At 42.5% G+C, this 14,714-nt stretch overlaps 1 protein-coding gene across 2 annotated transcripts in view; it reads left to right on the plus strand.

The window, feature by feature from the left end:
- SRPRA (SRP receptor subunit alpha) overlaps window positions 1-14,714 on the plus strand; it is a 69,596-nt gene that overhangs the window by 40,904 nt on the left and 13,978 nt on the right. For both annotated transcript variants that reach the window (XM_068110535.2, XM_068110536.2), the window contains 2 exons: window positions 8,241-8,327; window positions 8,649-8,821. In XM_068110535.2, the coding sequence (XP_067966636.1) occupies window positions 8,241-8,327; window positions 8,649-8,821 (260 nt within the window). The remainder of the gene's footprint in view (window positions 1-8,240; window positions 8,328-8,648; window positions 8,822-14,714) is intronic.

A 14,714-nucleotide genomic window follows, 5' to 3' on the forward strand; every position in this document is an offset into this window, starting at 1 on the left:
GCCATGTAGTGTGTATGTTTGTATGTATATATATGTATATACTAGCTTGGCTCGGCTTGCTGCGATCGCCTCACCACGCTCCCCTCACCACGAGTCGTTAAAGGAACGGGCTTATTTTAGCTGAGGATAATGACTGTACCTGAGTTGCTGTGTTGTCATGATTTACACCAATCATAACACAAACAATTATTTTGCACAAATGTATTTGTTGTGTTTGTGATATTACATTTTTACAGTCAGGTTCACTATGTTTTTTCGTTCAAAATCATGGTAGATTAGCAAACCTATACATTTTTGGAAACGTTATTACATGGAAAATCTGAAAATCAATGTTTACATTTGCCAATTCCGACCAATTCGATTCGACCAATCGACCAATTCCATTCGACCAATTCGACCATTCGACCAATCGCTTCGAGCGACCATTTGATCGATTCGATTCGATTCGATCGACCAATTCGATTTGCCAATCAATTTGACCGACCTTTGCTTGTGTGGAACGGACCGTGAAAACGATGCGGACTATATTGTCGGATACGACACACAGGACAGTGATGACGAACTCTAAATGGCATATTCTGTAATCGTGTATGTTTGATGCCATTGACTGCCTGTGTATATTTTGTCATTGACTGCCTGTGTAGATGTGAAGTTATACTGACTGCATGTGTATGTATGATTTTGCTGACTGCCTGTGTATGTTTGGTGATATGAATTATTGTGACACATTTTGATGTTATTAACTGCCTGTATAAAATGATAACATGTATTTGATTATGCAACTTATCGCGAATATAAAGACAGTATTTTGCAATTCAAAACCTTTGATTCGTGTCTTACCATTCCCCATAGCACTAATTTGATACTTTCATTGGATTCCTTGTCCCTGAAAATATAGGTTTAGTCTATTTTTAAAAGTTTTTAGGGTAATTAGAGGCAGAAATAGAACAAAATATGTATTTTACAGTGGCCATTTTGAAAATCCAAAATGGCCGCCATACAGGTATCTCTCCAAATGTAAACATTGATTTTTAGTTTCTTTATGCTATAACCTTTCCAAAAATGTATAGGTTTGCTAATCTACCATGATTTTGAACGAAATATAATTTATTGACATAGTGAACCTGACTATTATAGGCAATTTAGGCTGAAGATTTAGGTTGAATGTTTTTTTTTTTCAAGAAAGAACCCCTCAGCACATACATAGGGGAGGGGTAGGTTCAGATTGGAAATTTGTGACGATTACACCTCACCACACATAATTTAAAACACCTCACCACCAAGTAATTTAAAACACCTCACAGCCATAAAACACATAATAAAAACACCTCACAGCCACAAAATTAAAAACGACTCACCACCACATCATTTAAAAACACCTCACCACGAAGTAATTCAAAACACCTCACCACCACGTAATTCAAAACACCTCATCACCAACTAATTCAAAACACCTCACCATCACATAATTAAAAACACCTCACCACCACGTAATTATAAATACCTGACCACGTAATTCAAAACACCTCACCACCACGTAATTCAAAACACCTCATCACCAACTAATTCAAAACACCTCACCATCACATAATTAAAAACACCTCACCACCACGTAATTATAAATACCTGACCACCACGTAATTCAAAACACCTCACCACCACGTAATTCAAAACACCTCACCACCACGTAATTCAAAACACCTCACCACCACGTAATTCAAAACACCTCACCACCATGTGATTTTAAAAACACCTCACCACCACGTCATTTAAAAACACCTCACCACCACATAATTCAAAATACCTCACCACCACATAATTCAAAATACCTCACCACCACTTGATTCAAAACCGGGCCGGAAACGAGGGAATAACTCCCGCTCGAACCACGGATATGATGGAAAATGCCGAGCGGATACTAATCCCCGATCCGAGCTATTAACAAATGACTGCACCCGATTCTGAGCGGTTGCGATCGTGCCACGTTTACCCAATGAGAGAAAAGACGGATGCGATCGGATAAGAAGAAACCAAGAAAGAACAGGGCAATTTATTACACATGTACAGAAAGAAGAGGAAATAAAAGAATGTACAGGATAGGAAGAGTAAGAAGCAGTTACACAGGGCAGCCTTAAAACAGTCTTATTCTTAATACCCAGGACACACATACACACTCACACGGGGATTGTAGATGGTTGATGGAACAGGTAGAGGGTCCGGCGATGGTGTCCAGGCTCCAGTCCAGCGGGCGAAACCCGGCAGGCAGCTCCGCGTGTAGTTGAACGCGACCGGACAATTATATAGCGGGGGGAAGCTGGTACGCTGCGTACGTAATATGTGCACACTATTCAAAGCCGCCAAACGCCCCTCTCCAATGTACTCCTTTGATAAGGTCCTTCTTTCATCAGCGCCACTGCACGAGTCCTTTCAATGCAACGCGCGTTCTCCCAGTAAGTCAAATGCGCTCTCTCCCATCAGTAAGTAAGTTATCATCAAGCGCGCCGTATATCTCATAGGTCGGTCCTTGCCATCACGACAGTCCTACGCGCAGTCCTGTAAAAGGGCTTTGCGTTCGCTTTTATAACTCACCAAGCGATCACTCTGCGAACCCCAAAGCCACGCCTGTCGGTGATGTCACTTCAGCCCTGGTTGGCTGGTTAAGGCTTACTGGCCCCGCCTTTGACGGCTGGATGACGTGGCCACACCTTCTTCTTGGCGTTCCGCCCCCTTTTTCCGGGCCTCACCGCGTGGCTTCTGGCGGCGTTTGAGCGAGCTCCAGCTCAAGGCAGCGAACGCTGCTAACAAAGGCACGTAACAAATTGGGAGAGCCATATGGCAGACTGGAGGGCGCGTAATGGCGTCGCTTGAGAGCGAGGCTGTCAAAATGAACGGAATGGGCCTACTTCTTATTTGATTGACACAACGCAGATTTTTAACTATTGGAAACACGGCCTTATCTAATACACATACTAATGAAATAACTGAAGTCCTATGGTAGCCTACGTGTTGCTTGTGGCCTAACTAGGGGTGCAACCTTTAACCTTTTAATGATGGGATATTTACAAGAAAGTGTGGGTTCTAAAACCGCAACTATATATATATATATATATATATATATATATATATATATATTTATTTATTATTATTATTATTTCTTTTTTTTTTTAATCTGCGAAGGATTATCACCCTCGCCAGAGGAGAGGGTATTGCATTTGTGTCAGCTTGTTTGTTACTTGCCGGAATAGATTCCGGCAAGTATGTTGGTTGGTTGGTCTGGCTGTCTGTTTGTGCGCAGTACTACGTCTACATCGTTGCACATAGCATCGCCATACTTTACACACATTTGCCTTGCCCTGGAATAGACTGTGCCCAATTTTTAACTCTCTCGGCCCAAGGTCAAGCTCAAGGTCACCCAAAACATGAAATCAGGGTGGTTGAGTTTTCATTTAAAATATATTTCAAACCACTATAACTCTAAAAGTACAAGAGATATGCATACACTTACTGTCACTGACATATAGGAAGTCACATTCGACATTTCATTTGGCACCATGACCTTTGACCTTGGGTGACCTTGAAAGGTCAAACTCAAGGTCAAAAATTGTTTTTTTTACTAATAACTCTGTCAAACATTATCCGATTCCCTTCTAACCCACACCCCTGAAAAAAAGTACATTCCGGCAAGTCCTCGGTCTCTGACCGATTTCTAGTTTGTCTGTCTGTTTGTTTGTTTGTCCGCACAGAATAAATATGATTTTCTCTGCAACCGTTGGGTCGATTGACAGGAAATTTTCACCATAGGTGCAACTCCACCTGTATATATTTTTTTAGGATAATTATGACGTCACAGCTCACGTGGTTCGGCCGCCATCATGGAAAAACCGAAAATCTTTACTACTCTATATCTCCGAAAGTGCTGAATACACAAAATTGAGACATGGCTCATTGTAAAGAACTCTCCATGGGGAATACAACATGCATTTTAAGGCCATTTTCCCTGCTAGAGCGGGGGTTAGCCTTGCGGTCCCCATGACGATCTTCTCCATTTTGCCCTATTTTCTGCATCTCTCCTTGTTAACCCCCTTGCCCGCATTTCTTCTTCCACCATCTTTAGCCAAGTCTTTCTCGGTCTTCCCCGTCCTCTACTTCCTTCCACATTAATTTCCATCACTCTTCTCAACCAGTCACTTTCATCCTTCCTCAACACATGACCAAACCATCTCAACCTGTTCCTCTTCACAGCATCAATCACAGGCAATATTCCCATCATCTTTCGCAATTCATCATTTGTCTTCCTCTCTCTCAACGATACTCCGCACATCCATCGAACCATTCGCATTTCCACCCTTTCCAGCCTTCGTTGCTGCTCTACGTTCATTACCCATGTCTCGCTCCCATAAATCATAACACTTCTCACACATGCAGCATACACCTTTCCCTTCAGCTTCAGCGACACTCTCCTCCTCATCAGCACGCCACTCAGTTCCCGAAACTTCTTCCATGCACATCTCACTCGAGCAACCGTTGCCGAGTCTGATCCACCTTCTCCATTCAGCATGTCTCCGAGGTAGCAAAATGTTTTCACACCTTCCAGCTTCATGCCGTCTCCAAGATCCAACTCAACATTTCCTCCATCTGCAGCTCCCTCTGTGCACACCTTACATTTGAATGTAGCTGCCACACTGGTAAATGACCCTCTCAGACCACTACATTTTTGATGAACCCACTCAGCGCACATTGTACATTGAATGGAGTTCACTCCGACACCCTTCCTGCACACAGCACACGGCCACTTCCCAGTTCTTTCCACCTCACCACATGCTTTACCACTTGCCATCACCTTCGTCTTTCCGATATTCACCTTCAGACCTTTTGTCTCCATACATTCCTTCCACTTGTTCATCTTTTCCTTCAGTCCATCCATACTTTCCGCAATCAACACCAGATCATCTGCATACAACAACTCCCACGGTAAACCCTCCTTTACGTTCTGAGCCAGCACCTCCATCACAGCTACAAATAGTAGTGGACTTAGTACCGACCCCTGATGCACTCCCACCTTCACCTCAAACTCACCACTGTTCCCATCCTTCGTCCTTACAGCTGTGCGCGCTCTTTTGGAAATTGCCATCACTACTCTGATCAACCATTCCTCCACTCCTAACTTCCTCAATGCCCATGTCAATACTTTGCGTGGAACCCTATCGAATGCTTTCTCCAGATCAACAAACCCAAAAAACAACTTCTTCCTCTTCTCCATGTACTTCTCCTGCAACTGCCTCACAATGAAAAGCGCATCTGTCGTTCCTCTTCCTGGCATAAATCCAAACTGCATTTCGTCGATCTTCACTTTCTTCCTTATCCTCCTCTCCAACACCCTTTCCAATACCTTCATTCCATGCTCCAATAACTTTATTGCTCGGTACGAGCCACACTCCAGAGGGTCACCTTTCCCCTTGTATAGAGGGACGATTGTACTCGTCCCTTGTTTTGTACTTGTTTTGTAGCTGTACTTGTTTGTTTGTTTGTTTTTCTTGCTTTCTTGGTTGTCCGTGCGATATGTCAGCCATCCTTTGAGCAAGGAAGCTGAAATTTCGGCACAATAGTGAGCAAGTCCTTTGTCAAAAACGGTATTTTTTGTTTTTTGATTAATCAATGGGGAATAAAATATGTTAATGATTATGTCATAGGTGCCTGCATTATGATTTCATAATTCGACAAGTACAAAACTTATGGTGTTTCAAGCAATTTCATCTTGATGGGATGAAGTTTTGTACTTGTCGAATTTTTTTTTTTTTAATTCGACAAGTAGAAAACGTCATCCCATCAAGATGAAATTGCTTGAGCATCATGTAGGCATAAATTGGTGGAGAAAAAAATAATGACGTCATCGGTCACGTGGTTCGCCGCCATATTTGTTTTAACACAAAAGCCTTAAAAACCACTGAAAATATATTCTGGCGAGGGTTTGCAATCACCGATTGCTCTTTTTCTTGTTGGAACTGTTACTTGGTGATCCATGAAAAGAAACTCTTTTCAGAGGCTAAAATATCTTCTGTTTTATTTACAATTAATGTTCTGAGCTTGTGGAGGAGCTGAATGACAAAGGGCAGCAGGTTCACTAACTACCATAAGCTATGGGGGAAGATTGAAGGAGATTTTGATAATGTTGACAGATTTGTTTTTATCCAAGTAGACTGTTAGGTTGTGAACACAGACATATTCTCACCTATCTTGAGCTGGAATCATTTTCACCTCTCCTCAATACCAATTATTGATGGAATTTCTATTTCAGTAATTGTATATACTTCAAAATACAAGACCTCAGATTCACCTTGCATCAAGAAATGACGAGTAGTTTGAGGAAGAACTGAGATCTCTGTTTATATGGTCCATGCCATTCATTCACTAACCAGCTGTCTGGTCTACATTTGACCGAAGGTGGCAGGAATTTGAGATTTGACCAAGGTGCCGGCAGTAACTGTTGCAGATTGCCAAGGATGGCAGATTGTTGACTCGGTCAACTTTATCCTCCTGTTAAAATCCATTTAACTTTATCTAAATTAATATTTTTAGCAGGTTAAAAATTGAACTTCCATTCTTGTTACTCATTCTTTAACCTGGAGAACTTGAGATATTGTAGCTGGTTTCCCTAGCAGATAACCCAACATCACAGGAGATAAACTGCCAGAATGCTTAAGTGTGAGGGGCAGCGCCACTTGCACATGCTGTAAAAACCACGCAGTGTGTTGGTTAATTAATTAATGGCTGTGTTCTCCAAGCCTCTTGCACTGCAGTTTCCCATTCTGGCCATACTGCCTCCACTCTGCTTCTACAATCGCTCAAATACTCTCAGGCCTGAAGTCACATGCCAACTACCCCTCTTCAGAAGGATGTAGCACACGTGGGATCTCAATCCCACACCATTTGGCACACATGCAAATTATTAATGGACATTCAATACAGAGAGTTAAAGGTAGAAGATGACAGACACAGGGTTTAGGGTGACACTTCTCCTCTATACATACCATTCTAGCAACTGCTAAGTGGGGTGCTACAAGATGTCTTATTCTAGCATTGATGAAGAAGTAAATGATTCACCCTGGAAAGTCATTTTTACCTCCGTCACCAAAGGCGGTTGGAGGTTATGTTTCCACCCCTGCCGGTTTGTCTCTGTCCGTGTGTCCGTTTGTTTGTGAACAAGATATTTCAAAAAGTTGTGAACCGAGTCGGACGAAATTTGGCAGAGAGGTACCATATGCGACATGGACGACATGATGATATTTTGGTGAAGATCCGGATCTGGATCCAGGTAGTATAATCTTTTAAGTGATTCTTCACCACTAAGTGATATGGCAAAAAATGATATATAGCAGGATATCTCAAAACGTTGTGGACGGGTTTGAACGAAACTTGGTGGACCAGTTGGGTGTGGGACAAGGAAGAATCGATTCGCTTTTGGTGAAGATCTGAATATGGATTCAGATACGATTATTATTTAATTTTTAGTGATTCTTCACCATTGGGAGATCGGGTGAAAAGCAATATATCACTTGATATTCATAAAAGTTATGGACGAGTTATGAATAAACTAGGGGGATGAGTTGGTTAGGTGACAAGAACAAGCTGATTAGATTTTGCTTCAGGTATGAATCCAGATCCGGCCTATCAGTGGGATACAAAACGTAAACTGTTCACCAGGCGGAGGTATATGCTCTCTACCGAGTACCGTTCTAATATTCACAGTGTATTCTTGAGAGCTGATGATTTTCATCAGCGCAGTTGTCTCATGAAATGCAACATCATCTTTGCAGATCACATTGCTGAGCTCAATATTAATCCATCCTCTTAGTTGTGCTATCTGTATGATATCCCTTATGAACTTTGAGCACAATTAATGGCTTTCTTGTTTTTAGGAAATGTTTAAATGTTAAAAACCCTTGGCATTTAAATGTTTCATAAGTTGAATGATTGCACACTTTTCAGTTAATTAATTAGAATGTCCAATTATTCTTTTGTGGATATGGATTTATTACATTTCTGCGTTTTTCATCTCAACATTTAATACATGATAGCAATCATTCTTTAATCTTTGTTTTTGTTTTTGTGGTTCTGTTGATCATAGTTTGAAGGCATTTTTGAGATTTTGCAGCAGCATCATTTTTTTTTTTAATATGCACATATTGTGGTGAGGTGAAAAATGAATGGTTTTATTTGTTCGTGTTCTTCCATACTTGCAGCCAAAAATGTTGCAGCTGAAATTTCTTCCCAGCTGTGTGATTCTGTGGCTGTGAAGCTGGAGGGAAAAGTCCTTGGAACCTTCAACAGTAAGGCTGATGTTTGACTGCTATTATTTACTGGTTGTTCACCTCTCTCCAACCCTCCCCCCTCATCCCCCCCAAAAAACAACAACAACTTGTTCTCAATTAATTGATTGTCCTTGTCTAACCACCTGGTTTTTTTTTTCTTCACATTTTGACCATGCAATGCTCGCTACTGAGATCTTAAATTAACTTTTAAATGCCTGCAAATCAGAGCTGATGAGTACTGCAGTACTCATTCCATTGCTTTGTTGAGTTTTGTAGGAAGCTTTATTGTCGATTTTTCCAGCTTTTCTGCTGACTTTATGTTGCTGCTTGCACCTCCAGCTGTTTCATCGACTGTAAAGCAAGCACTCCAGGACTCCCTCGTACAGATCCTGCAGCCAAAGCGTCGAGTGGACATTCTCCGTGATGTCATGGAAGCGCAGAAGCAACGCCGACCATTCGTCATAACATTCTGTGGAGTCAATGGAGTTGGAAAATCTACCAATCTGGCTAAGGTTTGTCCGGCCTAAGAACCCATTATTGAACTTCTGTTCTATATTATGATTAAGTTCACTAATCGTCCACATTTCACCAAAATTTGTAGAATTTCTGAGCATGAAGCCTTCCTGATGCCTTGCAAATCCTACCAAAAATTGCGTATTAAATAGGTAAGTTTAAAGGTCAAAGTCCATTACCGTTCCGGGATCACTAATTTTGACTTCTCCAAAAAGTATTCACTTGATTTAGATGCAACTTGGTAGGAATCATCTCTGCATGGTGCTTTCACGACGTTGTTCAAACCATTGCCTAATTTACATATTTTGCGGATCATCCACGTCTACCAGTGGTTCCCTGGTTCTACCAGGTGAGCCCAGGGGCATTGCTCCTATTTTTATAATGAAGCATTTGTATGCAAAATTTATAACCCTGTTTTCATGCGCAGCCTGCGTGTGACATTTATTTTTAATGACGAACATCAATGATGTAGATTACAGTAGGTATTGTTGTGGATAAACGCGCTTGGGCATGTGCACGGCAAACTTGGACATAATCAGAATTTTCAAAGTATAAAATCAACTTATGGTTAAATTAGACAACTTTGTTGAACTGTTCGGCCAGTCAGGAGCTAGTTAAGCCTGTAGGCCTTGCAGCACACTTCATACCACAGGTGTATCACTAACATTCCTTCCTCACGCAAGTAATTATTTTTTATGTCTTGCCCGTAGAACACCTTTGATCATGTAACTATAGCAGTCCACAGAACTGCATTTTATTCTGTTTCAGTGAAGCCATCCCTAAAAAAGTCCTCTAATATCCCATAATAACTCTTAAAACTTCCCCAGTGAACCTCCTGGCAGCAATTGATTGTTCTTTGAATTTTTTTTTTTTTAATGCTTACACACAAAATTACTTTAAATTCTGCTTTCTTGTTGTTTGCAAAATAGCAGAATTGTTTTTACATTCACAGAAACAAGGAAAGTCCAATACTGTTGTGATTGACTGCTGCCAGGCACAGCATAATGTTGTCACACTCCTGTCGACTGTCTCCAAGATGGGCAATGCCTAAAGATGGTGAAACCAAAGCTTTTCTTTGCAAACCTATGAAGTTGAATTACAAGAATTTTCTCCCTTCACGGATCTAAGTGATCATTTTCCGGGGATTACACATTTCTTAAAGGAAGACTCCAGACCCCAAAAAATTTTTTTGGGTCCCAGCCAGACTCCAGACTCCAGACCCAGACTCCAGACCCAGCCCACATTTTATACATGACACAAACGTCATTTACGATTTAGTGTAGGCCTCGGCCTATGCATTGCAAGTGTCTTTGGGGACACACAGTGACAGTACACTCGCATTCGAGCCTGTGTTTATGATTATAATACCATTGTTTTTTGTCCCCCTTCGCACCGCGGAGCGAAAGGGGGACTATGGTTTTCCCCTCTGTCCGTGTGTCCGTCCATGCGTGCGTGCGTGCGTACGTGCGTACGGGCATGCGTGCGTGCGTAAGCAAAGGACCGCATTCGAATTTGGTGTGTGGGTGCAACCGACGTCAAAATCCAAGATGGCCGCCGCCATGTATGTCTGAACCTTGTGAGCGGAATATCTTGAAAAATAAGCGAAGTACCAACTTCTAATCTGGTGTGTGAGTGCATCTAGGCATAAGGAAGAACGCTATTGAAAATTGGGTGGCCACGTCAAAATCCAAGATGGCCACCGCCATGTATGTCTGAACCTTGTGAGCAGAATATTTTGAAAAATAAACGAACTACTAACGTCTGATCTGGTGTGTGGGTGTATCTACGCATAAGGAAGAACGCCATTGAAAATTGGGTCGCCACGTCAAAATCCAAGATGGCCACCGCCATGTATGTCTGAACCTTGTGAGCGGAATATCTTGAAAAATAAACGAACTACTAACGTCTAATCTGGTGTGTGGGTGTATCTACGCATAAGGGAGAACGCTATTGAAAATTGGGTCGCCACGTCAAAATCCAAGATGGCCGCCTTGCGTCTTCCACTTTGTCAACTCGCATCACTTCACCGACGGGGGACCTAGGCATAACGCTTGTCTTGAATGAAAGGGGGGTTCATAATCTCTAAATTTATGGTTGCGTACATACTTTAAAGGGGCTCTTCAATCATGAAACGTTGTTTACAATTTACATGCAAATATTGGTGTAAACCAGCAAAATATATTGCCTACCTATTATACATTATATTTTGTTTCTAGGACTGCACTCCAAGTACTAACAGAGTGCCCAGCCAAATGTTATGGCCCTTTAGGGCACTTAAAGGTGCACTTTATTGTCCCCCGTCGCACCGCGGAGCGAAAGGGGGACTCTGGTTTTCCCGTCCGTCCGTGCGTGCGTGCGTGTGTAAGCGAAGGACCGAATTCTAATTTGGTGTGTGGGTGCAGCCCACGTCAAAATCAAAGAAGGCCGCCGCCATGTATGTCTGAACCTTGTGAGCGGAATATCTTGAAAAATAAGCGAAGTACCAAGTTATAATCTGGTGTGTGGGTGTATCAAGGCATAAGGAAGAACGCTATTGAAAATTGGGTCACCACCACAAAATTCAAGATGGCCACCACCATATATATGTCTGAACCTTGTGAGCGAAATATCTTGAAAAATAAACGAACTACTAACTTCTAATCTGGTGCGTGGGTGCATCTACGCATAAGGAAGAACGCTATTGAAAATTGGGTCGCCACTTCAAAATCCAAGATGGCCACCGCCATGTATGTCAACCTTGTGAGCGGAATATCTTGAAAAATAAGCGAAGTACCAACTTCTAGTCTGGTGTGTGGATGTATCTACGCATAAAAACCACCTTTTTAGAGGCAATTTTTCCCCGCAAAGCGGGGGTTGGCCTTTTTCGGGCACCGTGGTTGTTGTTGCTTTTGTTGGTCCTCTTTTTGAAGCAATGTTTTACGGCCGGATGCCCTTCCTGCCGCCAACCCTTTTTGTCGCCTTTTACGACAAACAGGGAATTACCAGTGAACTGGTACTCAATTAGCCGACCTCGGAAGGATGACAGGCTGAGTCAACCCCGCTGGCGTTAATTCAGCGATCGACCGGGATTCGAACCCAGGATCCTAGGATCCTAAGCTGGCACCCTAGCCGCTAGCCCAACACCAGGCTTAAGGGAGAACAATATTGACAAGCGTTACGCCTCGGTCCCCCGTCGGGGAAGTGATGTGAGTTGACAAAGTGGAACACGCAGAAAACATGCTATGATATGATGTTTCGATCACAAGGGTCAGACATACATGGAGGCGGCCATCTTGGATTTTGACGTGGCGACCCAATTTTCAATTGCGTTCTTCCTTATGCCTAGATACACCCACACACCAGAAGGTACTTCGCTTATTTTTCAAGATATTTCGCTCACAATGTTCAGACATATATATATATATATATATGGTGGCGGCCGTCCTGGATTTTGACGTGGCGACCCACTTTACAATAGCGGTCTTCTTTATGCCGAGATACACCCACACACCAAATTAGAAGTTGGTACTTCGCTTATCTTTCAAGATATTCTTCTCACAAGATTCAGACATACATGGCGGCAGCCATCTTGGATTTTGACGTGGCGACCCAATTTTCAATAGCGTTCTTCCTTATGCCTAGATACACCCACACACCAGAAGGTACTTCGCTTATTTTTCAAGATATTTCGCTCACAAGGTTCAGACATATATATGGTGGCGGCCGTCCTGGATTTTGACGTGGCAACCCACTTTACAATGGCGGTCTTCCTTATGTCGAGATACACCCACACACCAAATTAGAAGTTGGTACTTCGCTTATCTTTCAAGATATTCTTCTCACAAGATTCAGACATACATGGCGGCGGCCATCTTGGATTTTGACGTGGCGACCCAATTTTAAACATCGTTCTTCCGTGTGCCTCGATACACCCACACACCAGATTAGAAGTTGGTACTTCGCTTATTTTTCGAGATATTTCGCTCACAAGGTTCAGACATATATATCGTGGTGGCCATCTTGGATTTTGACGTGGCGACCCAATTTTCAATAGCGTTCTTCCTTTTGGTGAGATACACCCACACACCAAATTATAAGTTGGTAGTTCGCTTATTTTTCAAGATATTCATCTCACAAGGTTCGGACATACATGGCGGTGGCCATCTTGGATTTTGACATGGCGACCCAATTTTCAATAGCTTTCTTCCTTATGCCTAGATACACCCACACACCAGATTAAAAGTCGGTACTTCGCTTATTTTTCAAGATTGAACCGCTGACAAGGTTCAGACATATATATGGTGGTGGCCATGTTGGATTTTGACGTGGCGACCCAATTTTCAATAGCGTTCTTCCTTTTGGCGAGACACACCCACACACCAAATTAGAAGTTGGTACTTCGCTTATTTTTCAAGATATTCATCTCACAAGGTTCGGACATACATCGCGGTGGCCATCTTGGATTTTGACGTGGCGACCCAATAGATACACCCACACACCAGATTAGACGTTGGTACTTCGCTTATTGTTCGAGATATTTCGCTCACAAGTTTCAGACATATATATGGTGGCGGCCATCTTGGATTTTGACGTGGCGACCCAATTTTCAATATCGTTCGTCCTTATGCCGAGATACACCCACACACCAGATTAGAAGTTGGTACTTCGCTTATTATTCAAGATATTCATCTCACAAGGTTCAGACATGCATGGCGGCGGCCATTTTGGATTTTGACGTGGCGACCCAATTGTCAATAGCGTTCTTCCTTGTGCCTAGATACACCCACACACCAGATTAGAAGTTGGTACTTCGCTTATTTTTCAAGATATGCAGGTTACAAGGTTCAGACATACATGGCATCAGACATACATGGCGGTGGCCATCTTGGATTTTGACGTGGTGACCCAATTTTAAACAGCGTTCTTGCTTGTGCCTAGATACTCCCACACACCAGATTAGAAGTTGGTACTTCGCTTATTTTTCAAGATATTTCGCTCACAAGTTTCAGACATACATGGCGGCGGCCATCTTGGATTTTGACGTGGCGACCCAATTTTCAATAGCGTTCTTTCTTATGCCGAGATACACCCACACACCAGATTAGAAGTTGGTACTTCGCTTATTTTTCAAGATATGCAGGTTACAAGGTTCAGACATACATGGCATCAGACATACATGGCGGCGGCCATCTTGGATTTTGACGTGGGTTGCACCCACACACCAAATTCGAATGCGGTCGGTCCTTCGCTTACGCCCCCACGCACGCACAGACACGCACGCACAGACACGGACGGACGGACACACGGACGGAGGGGGAAAGCCATAGTCCCCCTTTCGCTCCGCTGAGCGACGCGGGACAAAAATTGGGTTGCCACGTCAAAATCCAAGATGGCCGCCTTGCGTCTTCCACTTTGTCTACTCACATCACTTCACCGACAGGGGACCTAGGCGTAACGCTTGTTGAATCATGCGCGAGGTGACGTAGACTCTGTTGCAGTGATGTCACTAGGGTCACATTGTGCTCGAACATGATGTAATTAAGCAGTGGCCCTACCTTTTTATATTGGAGTGGGGGGAGGGCGTGTGGGGGGCGGCATACAATTACATTGAATAATTATTGTTGTATCCATTATTTGCACAGGATTGCAATTTTGGCTCGTATTTTTTTCTCAATCAGTTGACTTTAAAAAATTGAAATGTAAAAGTTTCAGAAACTTTCAGCCTCAAATGAATAAGTACAGAGCTACTCAAGGGGACCCCATTGTTTTGCAATGAAAAATAACTGCAAAAAGTAAACTTTTGTTTTATTTCTAAACTAATATTTTTGAAAATTTCACAGAAGTTGTGACAAGATAATAAGCATTTCAGCCAAATTTCAGCAAATTCTGATAAAAATTGTGGAAATAAGAGCG

This window comes from Myxine glutinosa, chromosome 3 (genome assembly GCF_964187855.1).
Source record: "Myxine glutinosa chromosome 3, kmMyxGlut1.1, whole genome shotgun sequence".
In the NCBI taxonomy this organism is placed as follows: Eukaryota; Metazoa; Chordata; class Myxini; order Myxiniformes; family Myxinidae; genus Myxine; species Myxine glutinosa.